Here is a 24,805-nt window from a genome sequence, read left to right as displayed (position 1 = left end):
AGCCCCCAACCCTTATTTCTTTTCATACATTATTGACATTATTGCATCTTAGAAGAATCTCGTCTCACTCGTTCATTTCTGTGTTTCATTTACATCCTTCCTTTAACATCTGTTTTCCTGATCTTGATCATAATCTATTTCATTTCATATCTAAATTCTTTCTTCTTCTGTTCTCTTGATCTTTGTCATAGCACATACATATAAACATGTAACTGTCGGTAGAAATCATCAATTGATGATAATAGCAGTAAACTCTGCGTCATCAATTGATGTCCATAGCAGTGTAAGGGTTAAATCCTCACTTCTCTGATGTACATCACCTTAGCTAATCTTCTCTCTTCATCTAGCTATTATATAGAGAGAAAGACTTTAAGCTTAGATCTATAATGTGTTTAGTAAATAATGAAATTGTTTTGAGACGTGTAAGTTACATTACAAAATCAAGCTTCGTTTTATACATTATTATGAATATGTAGAGATTTTTCCACTTCATCTGATAATCATAATCAGTATCTTATTCATTATCTTTTCATAGCTTTTTAGGCATTTTTCTAAATAGCTTTCTGGTGTATGTTTGAGATATATCGACTGGTCATGGATTTCCCGTCCAGGATGGGACGACTCCTGGTCACTTTTGTACTGATCTTCACTGCTGTTGGTGTGACTAACGCAGAGGAGGAACCAGCTGGTGTAATCCCGGAGGAGGACGTCGATGTTAACCACCTGGCTCTGATGCTAAGCCGTGTTCTGATCAACCACCTGGCTGGCTGCCATATCGTGCTAGCCTCAACATCTCAAGACTCACCATTACAAGAAGACATCACCAGGTGAGCAAATAAGAGAAATAGAGAGAAATAAACAGGTTATGTCCTGATATAGTTGTACATTTTCCCTCACAATCATTTCGAATTAAACCACTATTTTGGACGTGAAAAGCCACTGTAGATTAGTCTGAGAATTAGACAACTGATTTTCTTTCAACCTCTGAGGGAGATTTTATATATGATTTCCTTTAGCTAAACCTATATGACTATGTTCATCTTTTTTTCACACAGAAGTTTGTCTCAGGATGCTATTAGCGTTGTGGTGGTGAAGTTTGGGTCTAAGACGTCCCAGGACAAGCCAAGACAGGAGGAGGAACCCCTTCAAGAGGTGAATCTCCTTCAGGAAGACAGTCTCCTTCAGGAGGAGCTATGGGGCGACCCGAGATTCACATGCCGAGGTCTTCTCCTTCACGTCACTGACAACAACTTGGCCATCACGTAATGTTTATCAAGTTGGTCCACAACTTGGCCATCACATAATGTTTTATCAAGTTGGTCCTTTGACATCTTACGGTAGAACTCTCGACTCACATGTGAATCCAAGTTTGAAGACTCAAAAAAAAAAATGAAGGATATCTTTCAGTCTTCCTTATTCCATCGTCTTCTATCACGCAGGTTTTTCGAATGGTCGCGTTTGTTATTATGGCCACGGACATCCGTAGCTATAGTGGGTGAGGGACTAGATATGGAGGTCCTTCTTCGCCATCCTAGTCTCCAGAACACTATCAACGTCTTCTACTTCGCCGTAAACACCAGCAGGACCAATACACCCAGCACCAAGCTCAGAAGGAATGACTTCAAGAGGGGTAAGGCCAGTCCAAAGCAACATTTTGCTGTTGAGGTTTGCTTATGAACGGTATTGGTGCACACAAACCCACACACAGTTTTAATTCATTTACCTTCAGTGAATCAGTCACTGAATAGTAACTACAGAATAAGTTTAAACGCAATCATACTACATGGTATTGCAGTATGATTATAGAACATGGTGCATGATCATCTGGTTCTGGTATTATCATACATACATGGATGCAACTAGTTTAGAACATATGAATGATAACTTATTGCAACTTCTCTCTCAGTTTTCATGCACGTCCCCTATTTCTCAGTACGGAGTGATTCTGTCCAAGTATTTAGACGGTGTCTGTACTGTGACGGTGGGGAGATGGGCGTCCAGCTTTACCAACGGTGGAACCTAACCTCTGGCAGCCAAGAGGGAAACGACCTTTTTCTAGGTGTGTAGTGAGTAAGGACGTACACAGTTCCTAGCCATTGCTAGGAGTCTCAAAGGAAAGGACGCTGAGACCTTTTCATAAGGACACTGAGATTTTTTCATAAGGGCACTGAGACCTTTTCATAAGGACACTGAGACCTTTTCATATCCCTTGTGATGTCAGTATTTAAAATGAAATTTTGCCTTTTAGTTATACGGTTAGAGGTGTAGGTAACTTGCCTTCAACTACCGTGGAAATATCAGTTTTAATCACGTAATAATGACTGCAATGTGTAACCAGATACATGATCCGTCTTAGGTCACTCTGTAGATTTGTTTGACAAAATGTGTCCCTATATACAACAGCATCGCCCAAAGGTGATGGTGGCAGAAGAAATACGACAAGGAAGAGGTTTTTCTTCTGATCAGAAACTCCCTGGAGGAATATAACAACAAATGCATGGACAATAAGCTATACAAGAATCAGGATTTCAAATTATCATTATCATCATTTTCATTATTGTTATTATAATTCTTGATTACGTCCTCTCCCAAGAGGTCTAGTTTTTGTCATAAGAGACAACAAAGGATAAGAAATCCTTTACCACAGTTCCAAACGCCATATACATAGTGTATATGGTCAGCACTATTACAAACACTTGGAGGAAGTATTCAAGACTGCTTGATGCGTTTATAATGACGTTGACTGATGTCTAAAAAGCCCACACAGCCAGCCAAAGACACTTCCACTTATTTTCAGAGGAACCAGAGAACTTCGAGGGACATAAGTTTAGGGTCGTTGCCCTGCCATATTTCCCTGTCAGTCGCATGAAGAGAGGCGCTGAGGAAAAGGGAACTACAGTGACGCTCCTGGACTCTGTAGACTTCAGGATGCTCGAGTCCTTCGCCAGCATCTCCAATTTCACGTGAGAGAGAGAGAGAGAGAGAGAGAGAGAGAGAGAGAGAGAGAGAGAGAGAGAGAGAGAGAGAGAGAGAGAGAGAGAGAGAGAGAGAGAGAATGTATAACAAAAACAACATTCATCAACTATCTACTCATCCTCGCAACATATTTCACAAGCCTGCTATCAACAACCATTGTACCAATTTGACACACAATTTGTTTATCAGTTCTTCCATGAAGCCATAAGAGTTTCCTTTTAAAGAATTTTGATCACGAACCAATGGAATTGATCATTTTGAGTAAGGGCATAAGTACAACTTCTCGAGCGAAAATATTTTGGCATTGCTGTATTCTCCGAGTCATTTGAGTCTATTGTCTGATGAAAATATATAAGTTCATTTGATCTCACAAGCCAGTTTATAATTTTCGTCGCATTTATTCATCACCGATCACCATAATACATCCCATAGTAAACAAAATAGGACATTCTATAGCAAATTGCTATAGGATAAAACACTATAGCTCTCCCATCACTATTGCACATCACGTAGAAAATTACTCGACAACACATCACCACAACCTCATGCCAAAGCAAACCATCAGAAACACATCCCTAGTAACTAGATATATATATATATATATATATATATATATATATATATATATATATATATATATATATATATATATATATATATATATATATATATATATATATATATATATATATATATATATATATATATATATATATATATTATCCCTGGGGATAGGGGAGAAAGAATACTTCCCACGTATTCCCTGCGTGTCGTAGAAGGCGACTAAAGGGAAGGGAGCGGGGGGCTGGAAATCCTTCCCTCTCTTTTTTTTTTTTTAATTTTCCAAAAGAAGGAACAGAGAAGGGGGCCAAGTGAGGATATTCCCTCAAAGACCCAGTCCTCTGTTCTTAACGCTACCTCGCTAATGCGGAAAATGGCGAATAGTATGAAAGAAAAAAGATATATACATATATATTTTAACATTAACGCTATGTTATATCTTTAGAACATATTAACTGAGCGTATCTCTCATATTCATATGCTTAAGCAAACATTCAACCAAAACCTAATTCCTTAAGATTCGTCCATCACAGGTACGTGGTTCATGAACCAGCAGATGGGGAATGGGGTAAGGAACTCGTCAATGGCAACTGGACTGGAATCCCTGGAAACCTTCAACATTATCTGGCTGACTTTTCCCTTAATATCGCACCCACCCCAACAAGAACAAGAATCATGGAAATTTCCACCATCTACGTACAAGATAATGTTGTCATATTCTCCCCAAAGGCTTCACTCTTGCCTCAACATTTGGCCATAATTAAACCCTTCACAGGTATGTATATCTCTCGTGGGGCATTGGTCTATGCTGTCTACAGTCTCTCTCTCTCTCTCTCTCTCTCTCTCTCTCTCTCTCTCTCTCTCTCTCTCTCTCTCTCTCTCTCTCTCTCTCTCTCTCTCTCTCTCTCTCTCTCTCTCTCTCTCTCTCTCTCTCTCAAAATATAGTCGACAAAAATTATCGAAATGTAATTAGAAATATCCAAATATGACCGATTTTTTCATTCAAACTTAATAGATAAGTTTTCTCTGAATATAATCGAAAGATCTTTTTGCTTTTTTAGCGAATCATTTCGCATTCCAGTGCATAATTACTTCCTTCTTCGACGCCTTCTTCAGGAGAGCTGTGGGTAGCGCTGTCTGTAAGTATCCTTGTTTGGAGCATCACTCTGTGGCTGATGCAGAGGGCGTGGTCGAAGATATCAGAAGGGCGTGGCGTAGAGTTCAGCTCTGCTTTCTTCTATGGCTGGGGTGCCCTCATTGAGAACTGGACCCCCAAAGTTCCCATTAATATCACAGGCAGAGTGAGTAGTCTGATAACGTCAGACAAAGTTCCTGGATTATGAAGGGGAAGTAAGATAGCACGTCTTCACCTTGGAAAATATTGTGATAACGAGTCCACGCTGGGAGATATCAATGTACATATCCATTTTCATAGACAGTAAGAAGGCCGTTCCATAACTTGGAAGAAAGATAACACATCCACACAGGAAGAGAGTAAGATAACACATCCACACAGGAAGAGAGTAAGATAAGACATCCACACAGGAAGAGAGTAAGATAAGACATCCACACAGGAAGAGATTAAGATAAGACATCCACACAGAAAGAGAGTAAGATAATACATCCACACAGGAAAAGAGTAAGATAACACACCCACACAGGAAGAGAGTAAGATAATACATCCATATTGAGGAGGTATACGATAGCAACACATCCACACTCATTAGGATTGCATTATATCACCAAGTATGAAGGAACACAAGCTCTTTTCTTCTCTCTCCCTTTATCTTCCATCACCTTTGTCATTCCACTACCTTTCCAAAAGTACCCCCGTTTATGGGTGAGTAAATGTGTAAGTAATTATCTCTCTTTCGAATTTCCATTGTCTCTTATTTGTACTGTGAGGAAGGGAGCTCTAAATCTGTGGTGCCCCATGTCTTGAACCTTCTCAACTACCATACAGCTTTTTGAACTTCTGCATTCCGTCAGTATTCACACTTTCATTACTCTGTTTATTCCATTCATCCACCATGCTTACACCGTCAAAGTACCTCTTTACATCTTTTCAAACAAGTTTCTTGCTTGATTTCAAGTTATGTCCTGCGGTTTGTTCTATCCTTGCACCTTTTTGAAGAGCTGTTCACTTTTGACATCAACGAAGTACTTCAAAAACTTAAAGGACTTTCAGGCCACCCCTTACTCTTCTATCTTTCATGGTGTACCGTGAGAAATGTGGCATATATGTATATGTGTGTGTGCATGTACGTATGTGATAACCTCTACCACACATGTAGATGCTGGTACTCGTGTGGCTGATGGCTTGTATGATTGTCACCACGGCCTACCGATCATCCCTTGTGGCGCACCTCACCGTCCAGGAAAAGAACCCCGAAGTGGACGCACTTTCTGACCTCCTAAACCGCGATGGCTGGGGATGGGGAGTCAGTTTCTCAGGTGGAGCCTTATACGCGTCCTTTAAAAATAATCCTGATGCAGCTATCCAGAAAATCTTCAAGCAGATGCAGGTAAGTGTGCAGAAACTAAAGTAAGGAGAACACAAAAGGTAACCATAGGAAACTGACATCAAGAATTAGGAATTTCTCTCAGCTACTTTTCAACGGCATCTTCCTTAGGAAAAGACATTCTCCTGACGAAGACGTTGTCGTAGCTCGTAGACTAAGTTCTTGGTTCTTGCACTTGCAGAATACAGTTTCATGTGTTACTTTACCTTGCTAGTGTGACTGTGGTTCATTACCATATCTCTGTACTTCTCGACCACAGGCGTCATTTGAGGGTCATTTCTTAGCCTGTTGCAAAAAAAATGGCAACTCCTCAGCCCTACCAGTTGAGACTCTTTGATTATGTCCTCGATCCTATGGGTTATGTCCTCGATCCTATGGGTTATGTCCTAAATCCTCTCTAACCCACATTCCTCCTTCAGCTGTAATTCACACCCACCTTCTCGTATTGGTTAAGATATCTAAATTATCTAAAGTATCCCCCATCGAGGTGGTTCATTAATCTTTATGGCTGTTTAGTGGTTCATTAACCTTTATGGCTGTTTAAAACTTCACATATACCACCTTCTTGCCACTGCTCCTATTCCTACCTCAGTTTGGCAAGGCGGATGAACATTTTCGACGAGTTTTGGAGGGCCAATACTCCTACATCTCTTACAAGATTGGTGGAGTGACGAAAATTGCTTCCAGTTACACCAACAATCAAGGTTATACACCTGTTCATGTTAGTAAGACTGAGTACCCACTCTTCGCCGGAACGGGATGGGGCTACAGGTTAGTGTACCCTAACAACTGTGTGAAAGAGGGCAACTTGTCAAAAGATCTCAGCTCATATCAAGCGCAAAGAATTATGAATGACGTCGTAATATAACTTAAAACTTAGTATAATTATCATATGTATCGGCAGATTATTTGTAATCCACAAGTTGCATTTCTGTATCTATGTAAGAAATTATTTTTCTTTCCATCATTAGCTGGGTGTTGGTCTTGTACAGTCTTAAAACCCAGTCCCTCTCTCTGATCTCCTCCCTGTCGTATTCTAAACACTATCAAGACTTTCAGCACAGGACAAAGACGTCGAAAAGAGCTTGCACTAAGTAGAAATTTTTTGTGAATATACTATGAAGAAAAAGAATCGAATACTAAGAAAGATGTTGTGATTATTGGCTTGTGTTCTCACCGTTCAGGAGAGGAGCACCGTTTGCTGCTCGGATGAACATGATGATGCTTCGTCTTCTGGATGGTGGCCTTGTGGATCACTGGTTCGGTGATATCATCTTTAGACGTAGCAGAGAAGAGACACATAAAGCAAAACATGGAGAGAAAGACCAGGGAGCAATAGTAGAGGTATGTATGTACAGTTGGCTTCAAAGAGGTTAGGAATATATACAAACGTAGAAGAAAGGTACCTGCATCTTGTCGTCTGGGTAGGTGGCAGTACATGGAAAACCCAGGTGACAAGAGACCTGATGGTCCAAGACGAGGTCATCTGCCGGAAGACAATCATGATAAGTTGAATAACTAATCTACTTATAGGAAAGTAAAGCAGAGGACGCCTCCCTATCCACTAGTTCCTCCGGGCCATCATACAGCAGGGAAAGTGCTATGAAGAAAGCCATCCAGCTGTAGAGGGAACATACTGACGTGTTCTGTCCATTCATATCAAAACAATTCATTTTTCAAAGTCAAATCAGTGTATCAAACAGAATATCATAACCATTAGATTAATGATGAAGTTTCAATGCCTTCCATTGTGTTTGAAAGTAATCATTTAACTCTATATTTTTCCTGGTATCACAGATAGAAATTGTCTTCCTCATGGGACCTGTTAAGATTTGACCTCGAGTATTGTTCCTTATATACTTCCGACGACCTTCTCCCTGTGTTACAGAAGGACGATGGTCGGGTTGTACTCGGACTTGACCACCTACAGGGCCTCTTCTTCCTCCTCCTACTGGGTTATGGCCTCTCCCTCCTTACCTTGATAGGGGAAAAGCTCATCCATTACCGCACCTGAATGAGCCAGTCCCGCCTACTGGGGTAGAACCTTGTCCCACTGCTGCCATACCCCACCAACTGAGAGAGAGAGGAGGCGTCTATTATCCACTACCACAGGCTTATCAACCTACCACACCCTATCAACCCCAGAGACTGAGGGAAGGTTATGCCCACTACCACACTGTATCAACCACAGCTGATGATGGAGAGGCTGTCTAGCTACACTGGCACGCTCCAACACTCTCACTCCCGCTGAAGTAAAACCCACTCTTATACTATAGTCAATCTCTGTATGAACAGGAGAGGGCCAAGTGCCGAACCCTGTGGTATGTCACGAGTTGAATATGACCTTTCAGATTTTTGACGAATCGGACATCTTGCAACATGTGGTCCAACTTTTTTTTTTTCTTGCGTGACTTTCGATCTTCAATCAAGTACATAAATGATTAAAGATAACACACAACTCAGTTTCATAGAAATACCTATCAAGCCAGACTTTATCAAAGACTTTATCAAGCTAATATACATGACATCTGATGCTATCATACAGCATTAGCTATCAAAGGTTTCGTCATTGAATTCTTGCAGAGTTATAAGACTGTGAATGTAATGTTGATTATCTACCTTCTTTCACATTCAAGAATATCGCAAATTTGTCTATAGATATTCAGTTTTTGCTACTCCTTAGCAATGAGGTATTGTCCATTGGACAATACTCAAATACTGATCACATAATGAATTGTTCAGACACTGAAAATCAAGATTTCATTGAATACTTAATGAAAAGAATGAAGAATGTTGTGTATAACACAGACGGAAATAAATAAAACTCTCAATGTCTCTATAATTTTTTTCCCGTGTCTGTGGCGTAATATCGGAAAGGTCGCGTTCGACCCAACAACCTTGAGTCTGAGTCTGGAGGAAGGTAGTGAACGCGACCTTAAACATCTTCCTCTTTTAACACGAGTTTCTCCTCACGAAATTGTCCTTTGGTGCTCCACTTTCAATGGGGTTAGCCAACGCCCTTCTCTCGATCGTGTGTACTAAAGAATGAAAAAACTTATGTGAGATTCCATTCATTTTCTCTCTCTCTCTCTCTCTCTCTCTCTCTCTCTCTCTCTCTCTCTCTCTCTCTCTCTCTCTCTCTCTCTCTCTCTCTCTCTCTCTCTCTCTCTCAGAGGGGGGAGAGGGGAGTGTAGTATATCATCAAGAACTAAATTCGAAACTAAATTTGAGAGAGATACATGTTCAAAGCATGTTCATATTCATTAAAATGTTCACGAAAAAGAGGTTAAAGAGAGAGAGAGAACACTTTGTTCTGTTTCTTACGACACAAAACTGCAGCATCGTTAAAGCTGAGGGTTTAAAGAACAGGTTTCTAAAGTTCTGTTTGTCAGTGACAATAAGACTTCATAGGATGGGGCTGTGGGGTGTATAAGTGTTATCAGCAACACAAGCCTTACCAACCCACACATTCCCCCAGCTTCACTGTCCTCACTGCCCACACATTTCCCCTTGCCCCAACTGACCCCATAACCTGCCATCATTACCAGTCTTCATTGCTCTATACTCACCTCCTTTCAAACTATTTTCAGTTTCACAAGCCCCCCAATACCCTTTTTTTTTCCACCTCCTTATGAATCGGTCATTAGCCCCACCAGTCCTCATTAATACATCCCAATCCCCTTATGAGTCACTTATCAACCCTCACATTTTCATTGCAACACATCAGCCATCACTACTCCTATCCTCACCAACTCATGAACCACTCATCAGCTCACACCGATATGATCCACTAATCCTTCCATACATTCTCCCAGCCACTCCACCCACAACAGTCTCCACTCCTCTCTCCTCACGACCTTCCCCTCCACGCCATCATCAACAACCCTTGTGCTATTCCTCTACCTCCTTTTTACTAGATTGCTGACGCCAATGGATCTCACTACTGATAAAAGTATTGCTTTATACTGATATATCACAATTAAATATACATATAGCCATTTGTATGAAGAGTTAAAAGAACAGGTCAAGCGGTTTATGTAAAGAGAACAATGGCCTTTTGCAAAATGTCCATCTGCTGAATGCTGAGTGTGAAGGTCTGGGAGTGGCAGAGTCCTTCCTGGGAAACGAAGCAAAAACAGCTGTCTGGGGTCGGGCGGGTGCGTGACGTCATGAATCACTGGCATGTATATATATGCAGGAGGAGCCACCGAAAAGTATCATTGCTTCTACAGCTTCACCAACATGAACACTAAGGTATGTTGGCTTCATGACTGACCTGCACTGACACTTTGAACAAAGTGGATTTGTCTGATCCAGTTGTGAATTGTTGTATATTCTTGTGAAAGTTTGTGTCTTATGTAGTTCTAAGATCATGATATATATCCAAATCATTTCAGTTCTGATAATATTCCAGGATCTGAGGACTGATAATGATATTTTTCTTTTTCAGGTCCTGGTACTGTTGGGTCTGGCAGCCGTGGCTGTGGCAGACTCTCGCCCCTCCTACTCCTACGGCGCCCCTCAGGTAATGCTTGCCCCCCTACCATCATAACACTAGCTCCACAACCAACAATACTCACTTACTCACCATAGCATTTCATCACCTCATGAAATAATTCTTATTTATTGCCTATCAACTGATATTGATATTTGTACTTAGATCCATTTATCAAAGCATCATTATCATTGTTTTCTCTAATGGATTTTAGCATATTAGTTGATAAAACTTCATAAAGTTCATAAAAAAACTTTCATTACATCGTCGAAGATTCGTTTACATTTTCATTTGTTTGTGCTATACGGTCATATATTATAAACATGACATGTACAGCTGCTCAGTGCATAGGTTATGTAAGAAATGATTATGGATTTCTTTAGCTTCTGGAAATTGTCAGGAAATCCTAAAATGTCTTTTTCTTTTCTAGGAATCCAGTGAATCTGTAGAATACTCATCAGAGTCTACCGAGGCCAAGTATGACTTCAACTGGGTCGTGAAGGACGACTCCTCCGAAAACGACTTCGGCCACCAGGAGTCTCGCGACGACGACAACACCCAGGGGTCGTACTACGTACATCTTCCCGACGGTCGTCTGCAGAAGGTGACTTACTACGTGGACGGTGACTCAGGCTACGTGGCTGAGGTCAGCTACGAGGGCGAGGCTCATTATCCCGAGTCGTCTGAGTCTCGGGAGTACTCTGCCCCACCACGTTATGCTTCCTCTGAGTCAGAGGAGTCTTATGAGGCTCCCGTGTACCGCCCACCCACCAGACATTACTTCGCCCCAGACTCTAATGAATCAAAGTAAATGCTAATGACACATACCTCCCAAAGGGCCTGATCAATGTGAGTCATTTTCTTTATCTTCACGTCTACAACACATGAATCTACGCCACCTATACATGGCGACATGTATCTCAAAACTCATTTTCTTTACCACTTTTACTTCTATACCTGACCCATAGATCTGTTTCCTATTTGATGGCTTTACTAAAATCGTTTGTCCATCACAAACACGAAGTTCAATTTCGTATCAATTTATCGTACAAAATCTATATCACAATTGTGATAAATGATATTTATTTATTTATCTCCAATAAATATAATGATATGATGTGAAGAATCTGATTCATCCCAAAACACCTGCTATAAGCAGTAAGGTGATTTCCATGAATATTTTCAAATATGTGAACTAAAACGAGTTACTTATTTTCTCTGATAAAGTGAAAGGTAGCAGCAATTAATTTTGCTGTCTTGAGTGCTGAAAATATTCATGGTTTCCAAAACCATGACTTTCGTTAAAATGATGAAATGAAATACATTTTATTTTTTCAGCATGAGTTTAAGGTAAAGAAGTAAGGACTAACTTTTTCTAGATGAATAAAGTAATCATTGTCAAAACTTGTAGAACTTGATCATGTGGCATGTGAGAAAAGTTTATCTTGTGAGAAATGACATTGTCAGCGAGAGGTGTTTCAACTTGAGGAACTTGATTAAGAGTGCTGAGACATGCAAATAAAACTGTTGGAGTAAATGGAAAATATAGATAGCCTAACAGAAATAACATATCTGAAGGTAAGGTAAAAGTGAGAATGGGAGTCTGAGGTGATGAAAGGATGAAGTAAAAGTTTGCGATAATCAGGATTGATCAATCAGAAGAGAGACATGCGATTGTTAGATACAATTAGATCGAGGTGGCATATGTCGGGACGACGTGTTATTACTGAGGTAAACCAGCTGCTAAGAAGTGGACAAGGAGTCGTTTATAGGCTTGGCTATAGGTGATAGGATATGGTTCATATGCATTATATATATGAAAGCTGTAGGGTGTATGTATATAAATTTGGAGTATATTTCGTCTGTTTTCCGGCAATACTTCGCCAAGACGAGAAAAGCAATGAAGTAAATAATATGACAGATAGTAAAGAAGTATCTACTTTAGAATGTACTTCTAGCAATAAAGGGGTAGTGAAATAAAGAGGTCGTTCTATGAGAAATGAAAAGCAGACTCAGAGAAAGAATTACCCAACACACCAAAATTCAGGATACAATGAGTTGTATTTAGGCATAACGCCAGTAGTGGACAGTGCCCTCCATACCAGCTGATCATAGCCACTCAGGCCCCGAGGTAAGTCAGGACAGGACATGAGAGAAGCCACTCAAGATACAGCTGAAGCCTAACTTAGTGAATAATATCTTCAACTGTAACACTACTGACTACAAAGACAATATAAGACCCGTGTTAGGAGTTAGACCAACACACAACACCTTCTGTACCCTTAATAAAAGTATCATATTGGATGGAATTGTAGCTACACATTTGAGATGACATTCGTTACATTGTAAGAACATGGTGTATCAAAAGATGAAGGACTTATATAAACTAATTCATGGCACCCTAGCTCACCATCATAGCAAAACTGGAAAAATATCTTAATTACAGGTATATAAGTCTCTTCTAGGAAGTAGTTATAAATGAGTACCAGAGCATTTTTCAGACTCCAAACCTAGAGACATTCATCCAGTAAGGAAAAGACCTGTGTCTTAAGTTTGGTATGTCAGTTATTGGTAACCCTGGCCACCACCACCTGGTGCCTCCTGCTCCACATTCTCTTTAAGGTCACAACTCTCGTAAGACTGAGCAGTTGTGGTCGTCCAGATGCAGGACGGAACCTTGCCAGATGACATCCATCTCATGAAAAAAAAATTGCTTCTTAACACTGGGTTATACCAAATAATTTGTGGGTGACTATCTGTACATCTGTGTTTACGATATTCTAAGGATGATATTCCTATTTGCCCATAAGAAAATGTATGAAAAAACTTTTATTATCTTGTAACTTGATATCAATATCTAATTGAATTGTTACACACCCAAGTATATATGTATGTGCATTTCAGTCATGTATGAAACAGTTTATCATTAACTATATTGTTCTATTCCTTGATAGAAACTAAGTCACTTACCTCAGAGAAATATGATCAGTGTTGTACTGAAAGGAAATTATAGAAGCTCTTCCGGTGTACTTTTTATAAAGACGATGAACTTTAAAATGACATTAACTACATCCGTAGTTTCCTATGATATAAATACATACAGGTACCAGGAATCTATGAACACACACACACACACACACACACACACACACACACACACACACACACACACACACACACACACACACGTTTCAAATATTTTGGTCAATATTTATAATACAAAAAGTTAGATTAAAACGCAAGGTAAGGGTAACTACAGTAACTGACTTCATTACTCTTTTTTCACCTCATGAACCACCTAGCAGCCTCACTAGACGTCATTGCTTTCTCCTAGCCTCCTCAGGAATCATTCACCATTCTCACAAACCCTCATTACTCTGTCCTCATCCCTTTACGTGCTCTCATTTCGTCAGTCATGACTTCCTCATGAACTCATTAACCTCAAAAGAGGTTGGTACAAGATCCTTCATTCCTCATGGTTTTTCACATATATCCCCCAGCCTCACTCTCCTCATCATTAAATCCACAATAGTCTCCACTTCTCTCTCCTTACGACCTTCTCCTCCACGCTATCATCAGCAGTCATTGTACCATTTCTCTACCTCCACTTCAACGGATTGCTGACACTATAGGATCTCAGTACTCATTAAGGTAAAGCTGTATTTGGTAGTCCCTAATGTAATGTAACGATACGATGATGGAAGGAAGAGATAAAAGAACAGGTCAAGCTTTCTAAGTAAAGAGAACGATGGCCTATTACAGAATGTCCATCTGCTGAATCTTGAGTGTGAAGGTCTGGGAGTGGCAGAGTCCTTCCTGGGGAAACGAAGAAAAAACAGCTGTGTGGGGTTGGCTCGGTGCGTGACGTCATGAATCACTGGAGTATATATATATGCTGGAGGAGCCAGCAGAGAGCATCATTGCTTCTACAGCTTCACCAACATGAACACTAAGGTATGTTGGCTTCATGACTGACCTGCACTGACACTTTCAACAAAGTGGATTTGGCTAATCCAGTTGTGAATTGTTGTATATTCTTGTGAAAGTTTGTGTCTTATGTAGTTCTAAGATCATGATATATATCCAAATCATTTCAGTTCTGATAATATTCCAGGATCTGAGGACTGATAATGATATTTTCTTTTTCAGGTCCTGGTACTGTTGGGTCTGGCAGCCGTGGCTGTGGCAGACTCTCGCCCCTCCTACTCCTACGGCGCCCCTCAGGTAATGCTTGCCCCCCTACCATCATAACACTAGCTCCACAACCAACAATACTCACTTACTCACCATAGCATTTCATCACCTCATGAAATAATTCTTATTTTATTGCCTATCAACTGATATTGATATTTGTACTTAGATCCATTTATCAAAGCATCATTATCATTGTTTTCTCTAATGGATTTTAGCATATTAGTTGATAAAACTTCATAAAGTTCATAAAAAACTTTCATTACATCGTCGAAGATTCGTTTACATTTCATCTGTTTGTGCTATACGGTCATATATTATAAAATATGACTTGTAGAGCTGCTCAGTGCATAGGTTATGTAAGAAATGATTATGGATTTCTTTAGCTTCTGGAAATTGTCAGGAAATCCTAAAATGTCTTTTTCTTTTCTAGGAATCCAGTGAATCTGTAGAATACTCATCAGAGTCTACCGAGGCCAAGTACGACTTCAACTGGGTCGTGAAGGACGACTCCTCCGAAAACGACTTTGGCCACCAGGAGTCTCGTGACGATGACGACACCCAGGGGTCGTACTACGTACATCTTCCCGACGGTCGTCTGCAGAAGGTGACTTACTACGTGGACGGTGACTCAGGCTACGTGGCTGAGGTCAGCTACGAGGGCGAGGCTCATTATCCCGAGTCGTCTGAGTCTCGGGAGTACTCTGCCCCACCACGTTATGCTTCCTCTGAGTCAGAGGAGTCTTATGAGGCTCCCGTGTACCGCCCACCCACCAGACATTACTTCGCCCCAGACTCTAATGAATCAAAGTAAATGCTAATGACACATACCTCCCAAAGGGCCTGATCAATGTGAGTCATTTTCTTTATCTTCACGTCTCCAACACATGAATCTACGCCACCTATAGATGGCGACATGTATCTCAAAACTCATTTTCTTTACCACTTTTACTTCTATACCTGACCCATAGATCTGTTTCCTACATGATGGCTTTACTAAAATCGTTTGTCCATCACAAACACGAAGTTCAATTTCGTATCAATTTATCGTACAAAATCTATATCACAATTGTGATAAATGATATTTATTTATTTATCTCCAATAAATATAATGATATGATGTGAAGAATCTGATTCATCCCAAAACACCTGCTATAAGCAGTAAGGTGATTTCCATGAATATTTTCAAATGTGTGAACTAAAACGAGTTACTTATTTTCTCTGATAAAGTGAAAGGTAGCAGCAATTAATTTTGCTGTCTTGAGTGCTGAAAATATTCATGGTTTCCAAAACCATGACTTTCGTTAAAATGATGAAATGAAATGCATTTCATTTCTTCAGCATGAGTTTAAGGTAAAGAAGTAAGGACTAACTTTTTCTAGATGAATAAAGTAATCATTGTCAAAACTTGTAGAACTTGATCATGTGGCATGTGAGAAAAGTTTATCTTGTGAGAAATGACATTGTTAGCGAGAGGTGTTTCAACTTGAGGGACATGATTAAGAGTGCTGAGATGGGCAGTTGAAATTACTCGTGTATATGGAGAATATAGAAAACCTGACAAAAACAACATATCTGAAGGTAAGATAAAAGTGAGAATGGGAGTCTGAGGTGATGGAAGGATAGAGTAAATGAAAGTTTAGGATACACAGGATTGATCAATCAGAAAAGAGATATTTTTTGTGAACAGAATTAGATCGAGGTGGCATATGTCAGGACGACGTGTTATTACTGGGGTAAACAAGCTATTAAGAAGTGGACAAGGAGTCGTTTATAGATTTGGCTATAGATGATAGGAAATGGTTCATATGAATTATACATGAGAGCTATAGGATGTATGTATGTATATTTGGGGTTTATTCCGTCTGTTTTCCGGCGATAGTTCACTATTGACTACAAAGAGAATATAAGGCTCGTGTGAGGAGTTAGACCAACACTCACCACCTTCTGTAACCTTAAAAAAAGTAACATATTGGAAGGCATTGTAGCTACACATTTCAGATGACATTCGTTACATGGTAAATATATGGTGTATCAAAACAGGGAGGACATATCTCATAGCACCCTAACTCACCATCATAGCAAAACTGGAAAAATATCTTAATTACAGGTATATAAGGCTCTTCTAGGAAGTAGTTATAAATGAGTACTAAAACATTTTTCAGACCCCAAACTTACATTCGTCTAGTAACGAAAAGACATTCATCTACTAACGAAAAGACCTGTGTCTTAAGTTTGGTATGTGAGTTATTGGTGACCCTGGCCACCACTACCTGGTGCCTCCTGCTCCACATTCTCTCTAAGGTCACAACTCTCGTAAGACTGAGCAGTTGTGGCTGTCCAGATGCAGGACGGAACCTTGCCAGATGACATCCATCTCATGAAAAAAAAATTGCTTCTTAACACTGGGTTATACCAAATAATTTGTGGGTGACTATCTGTACATCTGTGTTTACGATATTCTCAGGATGATATTCCTATTTGCCCATATGAAAATGTATGAAAAAACTTTTATTATCTTGTAACTTGATATCAATATCTAATTGAATTGTTACACACCCAAGTATTTATGTATGTGCATTTCAGTCATGTATGAAACAGTTTATCATTAACCATATTGTTCTATTCCTTGATAGAAACTAAGTCACTTACCTCAGAGAAATATGATCAGTGTTGTACTGAAAGGAAATTATAGAAGCTCTTCCGGTGTACTTTTTATAAAGACGATGAACTTTAAAATGACATTTACTACATCCGTAGTTTCCTATGATATAATACATACAGGTACCAGGAATCTATGACACACACACACACACACACACACACACACACACACACACACACACACACACACACACACACACACACACACACACACACGTTTCAAATATTTTGGTCAATATTTATAATACAAAAAGTTAGATTAAAACGCAGGGTAAGGGTAACTACAGTAACTGACTTCATTACTCTTTTTTCACCTCATGAACCACCTAGCAGCCTCACTAGACGTCATTGCTTTCTCCTAGCCTCCTCAGGAACCATTCACCATTCTCACAAACCCTCATTACTCTGTCCTCATCCCTTTACCTGCTCTCATTTCGTCAGTCATGACTTCCTCATGAACTCATTAACCTCAAAAGAGGTTGGTACAAGATCCTCCATTCCTCATGGTTTCTTCACATATATCCCCCAGCCTCACTCTCCTCATCATTAAACCCAGAACAGTCTCCACTTCTCTCTCCTTACGACCTTCTCCTCCACGCTATCATCAGCAGTCATTGTACCATTCCTCTACATCCACTTCAACAGATTGCTGACACTATAGGATCTCAGTACTCATTAAGGTAAAGCTGTATTTGTTAGACCCTAATGTAATGTAACGATACGATGATGGAAGGAAGAGATAAAAGAACAGGTCAAGCTTTCTAAGTAAAGAGAACGATGGCCTATTACTGAATGTCCATCTGCTGAATCTTGAGTGTGAAGGTCTGGGAGTGGCAGAGTCCTTCCTGGGGAAACGAAGAAAAAACAGCTGTGTGGGGTTGGCTCGGTGCGTGACGTCATGTATCACTGGAGTATATATATGCTGGAGGAGCCAGCAGAGAGCATCATTGCTTCTACAGCTTCACCAACATGAACACTAAGGTATGTTGGCTTCATGACTGACCTGCACTGACACTTTGAACAAAGTGGATTTGGCTGATCCAGTTGTGAATTGTTGTATATTCTTGTGAAAGTTTGTGTCTTATGTAGTTCTAAGATCATGATATATATCCAAATCATTTCAGTTCTGATAATATTCCAGGATCTGAGGACTGATAATGATATTTCTCTTTTTCAGGTCCTGGTACTGTTGGGTCTGGCAGCCGTGGCTGTGGCAGACTCTCGCCCCTCCTACTCCTACGGCGCCCCTCAGGTAATGCTTGCCCCCCTACCATCATAACACTAGCTCCACAACCAACAATACTCACTTACTCACCATAGCGTTTCATCACCTCATGAAACGATTCTTAGTTTATCGCCTATCAACTGATATTCATATTTTGTACTTAGATACATTTATCAAAGCATCATTATCATTGTTCTCTCTAATGGATTTTAGCATATTAGTTGATAAAACTTCACAAAGTTCATATAAAACCTTTCATTACATCGTCGAAGATTGGTTTACATTTCTATATGTTTGTGCTATACGGTCATATATTATAAAATATGTCTTGTAGAGCTGCTCAGTGCATAGATTATGTACGAAATGATTATGGATTTCTTTAGCTTCTGAGAATTATCAAGAAATCCTAATGTATCTTTTTCTTTTCTAGGAATCCAGTGAATCTGTAGAATACTCATCAGAGTCTACCGAGGCCAAGTACGACTTCAACTGGGCCGTGAAGGACGACTCCTCCGAAAACGACTTTGGCCACCAGGAGTCTCGCGACGACGACAACACCCAGGGGTCGTACTACGTACATCTTCCCGACGGTCGTCTGCAGAAGGTGACTTACTACGTGGACGGTGACTCAGGCTACGTGGCTGAGGTCAGCTACGAGGGCGAGGCTCATTATCCCGAGTCGTCTGAGTCTCGGGAGTACTCTGCCCCACCACGTTATGCTTCCTCTGAGTCAGAGGAGTCTTATGAGGCTCCCGTGTACCGCCCACCCACCAGACATTACTTCGCCCCAGACTCTAATGAATCAAAGTAAATGCTAATGACACATACCTCCCAAAGGCCTGATCAATGTGAGTCAAGTTCTTTATCTCATCGGCAAAACTGTCTTCAGGTCTCCTACACATATATCCAAGCCACCTATAGATGGCGACATATGTTTCAAAACTCATTTTCTATACCACTTTTTTTCTATATCTGATCTATAGATCTATTTCCTACATGATGACCTTACTAAAATCTTCTGTCCATCATAGACAAGAAATTCAATTTCTTGTCAATTCAACGTACAAAATCTGTATCACGATTGTGATAAATTATATTTATTTATTTATTTTCAATAAATATAATGATATGATGTGAAGAATCTAATTCATCCCAAAACACCTGCTATAAGACGTAAAGTGATTCCCTTGAATATTTTCAGATGTGTAAACTAAAACGAGTCACTGATTTTCTCTGATAAAGTGAAAGGTAGCAGCAATTAATTTTGCTGTCTTGTGTGTTGAAAACATTTATGGTTTCCAAAACCATGACTTTCGTGAAAATGATGAAATATAATGCAATTGATTTTATCAGCATGAGTTTAAGATAAAGAAGTTAGGACTAACTAATTCAAAATGAATAAAATAATCATTGTCAAAACTTGTAGAACTTGATCTTGTGAAAAAGTTTATCTTGTGAGAAATAACATTGTCAGCGAGAGGTGTTATAACTTGAGGGACATGACTAAGAGTGCTGAGATGGGCAGTTGAAATTACTCGAATATATGGAGAATATAGAAAACCTGACAAAAGCGACATATCTGAAGGTAAGGTAAAAGTGAGAATGGGAGTCTGAGGTGATGGAAGGATAGAGTATATGAAAGTTTAGGATACTCGGGATTGATCAATCAGAAGAGAGACATGCGTTTTATTAGACAGAATTAGATCGAGGTGGCATATGTGTGGACGACGTGTTATTACTGGGGTAAACCAGCTATTAGGAAGTGGACAAGGAGTCGTTTAAAGGCTTGGCTATAGGTGATAGGATATGGTTCATATGCATTATATATATGAAAGCTGTAGGGTGTATGTATATAAATTTGGGGTATATTTCGTCTGTTTTCCGGCAATACTTCGCCAAGACGAGAAAAGCAATGAAGTAAATAATATGACAGATAGTAAAGAAGTATCTACTTTAGAAAGTACTTCTAGCAATAAATGGGTAGTGAAATAAAGAGGTCGTTCTATGAGAAATGAGAAGCAGACTCAGAGAAAGAATTACCCAACACACCAAGATTCAGGATATAGTAAGCTGTATTTAGGCATAGCGCCAGTAGTGGACAGTGCCCTCTATACAAGCTGATCATAGCCAGTCAGGCCCCCAGGTAAGTCAGTACAGGACATGAGAGAAGCCACTCAGGATACAGCTGAAGCCTAACTTAGTGCATAATATGCTCAACTGTAACACTACTGACTACAAAGATAATATAATACCCGTGTGATAAGTTAGACCAACACACACAACACCCTCTGTACCCTTAATTAAAGTATCATATTGGAAAGCAATGTAGCTACACATTTGAGATGACATTCGTTACATAGTAAAAATATGATGTATCAAAACAGGGAAGACATATATAAACTAACTCATGGCACCCTAGCTCACCATCATAGCAAAACTGGAAAAATATCTTAATCACAGGTATATAAGGCTCTTCTAGGAAGTAGTTAGAAATGAGTACTAAAACATTTTTCAGACTCCAAATTTACAGATATTCATCTACTAACGAAAAGACCTGTGTCTTAAGTTTGGTATGTGAGTTATTGGTAACCCTGGCCACCACTAACTGGTGCCTCCTGCTCCACATTCTCTCTAAGGTCACAACTCTCGTAAGACTGAGCAGTTGTGGCCGTCCACATGCAGGACGGAACCTTGCCAGAGGCCATCCATCTCATAAAAAAAATTGCCTCTTAACACTGGATTATACCAAGTCATTTGTGGGTAAATATTTGTACATCTGTGTTTAGGATATTCTAAGGTTGATATTCCAATTTTCTCATAAGAAAATGTATGAAAAAATTTTTATTATCTTGTAACTTGACATTAATATCTAATTGAATTGTTACACACCCAAGTATATATGTATGTGCATTTCAGTCATGTATGAAACAGTTTATCATTAACCATATTGTTCTATTCCTTGATAGAAACTAAGTCACTTACCTCGAGAAATATGATCAGTGTTGTACTGAAAGGAAATTATAGAAGCTCTTCCGGTGTACTTTTTATAAAGACGATGAACTTTAAAATGACATTTACTACATCCGTAGTTTCCTATGATATAAATACATACAGGTACCAGGAATCTAGACACACACACACACACACACACACACACACACACACACACACACACACACACACACACACACACACACACACACACGTTTCAAATATTTTGGTCAACATTTATAATACAAAAAGTTAGATTAAAACGCAAGGTAAGGGTAATAACAGCAACCGTCTTCATTACTCTGTCCTCACCTCATGAACTATCCAACAGCCTCACTAGCCCTCATTACTCTCTCCTCGCCTCCTTAGGAACCATTCACCAGTCTCACAAACACTAATTACAATGTCCTCATCCCTTTACGTGCCACACAAAAATCTTACCAGCTCTTATTTCTTAGTCATGACTTCCTCATCAACTCATCAAATTCACAAGAGATTGGTACAACATCCTCCATTCCTCATGGCTTCTTCACTATCCCATACATACCCCAGCCTCACTCTCATTATTAAACCCACAATAGTCTCCACTTCTCTCTCCTTACGACCTTCCCCTCCACGTTATCATCAGCAGTCATTGTACCATTTCTCTACCTCCACTTCAACGGATTGCTGACACTATAGGATCTCAGTGTTGATATAGGTAAAGCTGTATTTGGTAGATCCTAATGTAATGTAACGATACGATGATGGAAGGAAGAGATAAAAGAACAGGTCAAGCGTTTTAAGTAAAGAGAACGATGGCCTATCATAGAATGTCCATCTGCTGAATCTTGAGTGTGAAGGTCTGGGAGTGGCAGAGTCCTTCCTGGGGAAACGAAGAAAAAACAGCTGTGTGAGGTTGGGTGGGTGCGTGACGTCATGAATCACTGGAGTATATATATGTTGGAGGAGCCAGCAGAGAGCATCATTGCTTCTACAGCTTCACCAACATGAACACTAAGGTATGTTGGCTTCATGACTGACCTGCACTGACACTTTGAACAAAGTGGATTTGGCTGATCCAGTTGTGAATTGTTGTATATTCTTGTGAAAGTTTGTGTCTTATGTAGTTCTGAGATCATGATATATATCCAAATCATTTCAGTTCTGATAATATTCCAGGTTCTGAGGACTGTTAATGATATTTTCCTTTTTCAGGTCCTGGTACTGTTGGGTCTGGCAGCCGTGGCTGTGGCAGACTCTCGCCCCTCCTACTCCTACGGCGCCCCTCAGGTAATGCTTGGTCCCCTACCATCATAACACTAACTCCACAACCAACAATACTCACTTACTCACCATAGCGTTTCATCACCTCATGAAACGATTCTTAGTTTATCGCCTATCAACTGATATTCATATTTTGTACTTAGATACATTTATCAAAGCATCATTATCATTGTTCTCTCTAATGGATTTTAGCATATTAGTTGAAAACTTCACAAAGTTCATAAAAAACCGTTCATTACATCGTCGAAGATTGGTTTACATTTCTATATGTTTGTGCTATACGGTCATATATTATAAAATATGTCTTGTAGAGCTGCTCAGTGCATAGATTATGTACGAAATGATTATGGATTTCTTTAGCTTCTGAGAATTATCAAGAAATCCTAATGTATCTTTTTCTTTTCTAGGAATCCAGTGAATCTGTAGAATACTCATCAGAGTCTACCGAGGCCAAGTATGACTTCAACTGGGCCGTGAAGGACGACTCCTCCGAAAACGACTTTGGCCATCAGGAGGCCCGTGATGATGACGACACCCAGGGGTCGTACTACGTACATCTTCCCGACGGTCGTCTGCAGAAGGTGACTTACTACGTGGACGGTGACTCAGGCTACGTGGCTGAGGTCAGCTACGAGGGCGAGGCTCATTATCCCGAGTCGTCTGAGTCTCGGGAGTACTCTGCCCCACCACGTTATGCTTCCTCTGAGTCAGAGGAGTCTTATGAGGCTCCCGTGTACCGCCCACCCACCAGACATTACTTCGCCCCAGACTCTAATGAATCAAAGTAAATGCCAAAGACACATACCTCCCAAAGGGACTGATCAATGTGAGTCAAGTTCTTTATCTCAGCGACAACACTGTCTTCAGGTCTCCATCACAGTTTCCATGCCACTCTTAAGTCATACATTTTCCTCTGACTGCAAATGGCACTATGCATTTCCAAACTCATCTTCTATACTACTTTTTTCTATTTCTGATGTACAGATGTGTTTCCTACATGACCTTTCTAAAATCTTCTCTTGATCAGAAACACGAAACTCAATTTCTTATCAATTCATCGTACAAAATCTTTATCAGGATTGTGATAAACGACATTTATTTATTTATTTGGAATAAATATGTTGATATGATAAGAAATCTAATTTTTCCCAATGCTACTGCTTTAAGCATTAAGGTGATTTTCTTGAATATATGCAGACTTATGAACTAAAGAGAGTCACTGTTTTTTTCTGATGATTTAGCAAAGATGTTGATAAAGTGAAAGATTTTACCAATCAATTTTCTGGTTAGTGTTTTGAAAACATTAGTGATTGCTAAGTCAATGCTTTTCGTGAAAATGGTGAATTGAAAAACAATTAAACTTGACAAAATTCTTCTAATGTAAAGCGTAAAGATGAACTTTTTCTCGGTAAGTAAAGTGATTAGCGTCAATATCAGAGGAGCTTTGATCATATGTGTTGCGAAGCGAGTTCATCATGTGAGAAGTGACATTGTCAGAGAGGACTGGGAAAGCTTGCGTAAGTTGATTAAGTGTGCTGACGAGGGTGGGATAAAATGATATGAATATATGGAGAGATCGAGTGGATTGGACTGTTAAAAAAGATATATGTGTATATCGGAGACAGAGCGAACAAGGAGGAAAGGATTCTGAGGTGACAGTAGAACGGTGTAAATGAAGCTTTCAGATATTGAGGATTGGTCAGTCAGGAAAGTAACACGTGCATGCATTAGATAGAATTAGAATGAAGCTGTGTAAAGAGGGGCGAAGTGCTCTTAATGTGTTAAACCAAGGTTTTCTAAGTGGTCAAGATAAACCAGGGAGTAATCTATGGGCTTGGCTATAGATGGTACGATCCGGCTTCCATACATTATACAAGAGGCCTAAAGAGTGGATGTATGTAAATGAGGGCTGTA

General features: G+C 39.8%; 5 protein-coding genes across 5 annotated transcripts; all 5 read left to right on the top strand.

Moving 5' to 3' along the window:
• The first annotated feature begins 1,509 nt into the window (after positions 1-1,509).
• LOC139761209 (probable glutamate receptor) lies at positions 1,510-6,396 on the top strand. Its single transcript, XM_071685252.1, has 6 exons — positions 1,510-1,630; positions 2,798-2,963; positions 4,071-4,312; positions 4,654-4,838; positions 5,832-6,062; positions 6,319-6,396. The coding sequence occupies exons 1-6, from the start codon at positions 1,510-1,512 to the stop codon at positions 6,394-6,396; spliced, it is 1,023 nt and encodes a 340-aa protein (XP_071541353.1).
• Positions 6,397-10,258: 3,862 nt separating this feature from the next.
• Positions 10,259-11,649, top strand: LOC139761246 (uncharacterized). Its single transcript, XM_071685279.1, has 3 exons — positions 10,259-10,313; positions 10,510-10,584; positions 10,985-11,649. The coding sequence occupies exons 1-3, from the start codon at positions 10,302-10,304 to the stop codon at positions 11,363-11,365; spliced, it is 468 nt and encodes a 155-aa protein (XP_071541380.1). The 5' UTR covers positions 10,259-10,301; the 3' UTR covers positions 11,366-11,649.
• A 2,825-nt stretch (positions 11,650-14,474) lies between these two features.
• Positions 14,475-15,865, top strand: LOC139761244 (uncharacterized). Its single transcript, XM_071685278.1, has 3 exons — positions 14,475-14,508; positions 14,704-14,778; positions 15,179-15,865. Exons 1-3 carry the CDS (start codon positions 14,497-14,499, stop codon positions 15,557-15,559), a joined length of 468 nt encoding a protein of 155 aa, XP_071541379.1. The 5' UTR covers positions 14,475-14,496; the 3' UTR covers positions 15,560-15,865.
• A 2,491-nt stretch (positions 15,866-18,356) lies between these two features.
• LOC139761243 (uncharacterized) lies at positions 18,357-19,766 on the top strand. The gene is made up of 3 exons (XM_071685277.1): positions 18,357-18,390; positions 18,587-18,661; positions 19,065-19,766. Exons 1-3 carry the CDS (start codon positions 18,379-18,381, stop codon positions 19,443-19,445), a joined length of 468 nt encoding a protein of 155 aa, XP_071541378.1. The 5' UTR covers positions 18,357-18,378; the 3' UTR covers positions 19,446-19,766.
• A 2,807-nt stretch (positions 19,767-22,573) lies between these two features.
• LOC139761031 (uncharacterized) lies at positions 22,574-24,005 on the top strand. The gene is made up of 3 exons (XM_071684781.1): positions 22,574-22,626; positions 22,823-22,897; positions 23,299-24,005. Exons 1-3 carry the CDS (start codon positions 22,615-22,617, stop codon positions 23,677-23,679), a joined length of 468 nt encoding a protein of 155 aa, XP_071540882.1. The 5' UTR covers positions 22,574-22,614; the 3' UTR covers positions 23,680-24,005.
• The last annotated feature ends 800 nt before the right edge of the window (positions 24,006-24,805 follow it).

The sequence above is a fragment of the Panulirus ornatus genome, chromosome 39 (genome assembly GCF_036320965.1).
Source record: "Panulirus ornatus isolate Po-2019 chromosome 39, ASM3632096v1, whole genome shotgun sequence".
NCBI classification, from domain to species: Eukaryota; Metazoa; Arthropoda; class Malacostraca; order Decapoda; family Palinuridae; genus Panulirus; species Panulirus ornatus.
Note: the sequence above shows the minus strand (reverse complement) of the source record. Positions and strands in the feature narration are given on the sequence as shown.

Coding starts and splice junctions, on each gene's coding strand:
- LOC139761243 (XM_071685277.1), top strand. Junction 18,662..19,064: donor ACTCCTACGGCGCCCCTCAG/GTAATGCTTGCC, acceptor TTTCTTTTCTAG/GAATCCAGTGAATCTGTAGA.
- LOC139761246 (XM_071685279.1), top strand. Junction 10,585..10,984: donor ACTCCTACGGCGCCCCTCAG/GTAATGCTTGCC, acceptor TTTCTTTTCTAG/GAATCCAGTGAATCTGTAGA.
- LOC139761244 (XM_071685278.1), top strand. Junction 14,779..15,178: donor ACTCCTACGGCGCCCCTCAG/GTAATGCTTGCC, acceptor TTTCTTTTCTAG/GAATCCAGTGAATCTGTAGA.
- LOC139761031 (XM_071684781.1), top strand. Junction 22,898..23,298: donor ACTCCTACGGCGCCCCTCAG/GTAATGCTTGGT, acceptor TTTCTTTTCTAG/GAATCCAGTGAATCTGTAGA.
- LOC139761209 (XM_071685252.1), top strand. CDS start 1,510: ATGGAGGTCCTTCTTCGCCATCCTAGTCTCCAGAACACTATCAACGTC. Junction 2,964..4,070: donor GCCAGCATCTCCAATTTCAC/GTGAGAGAGAGA, acceptor CGTCCATCACAG/GTACGTGGTTCATGAACCAG. Junction 4,313..4,653: donor CATAATTAAACCCTTCACAG/GTATGTATATCT, acceptor CGCCTTCTTCAG/GAGAGCTGTGGGTAGCGCTG.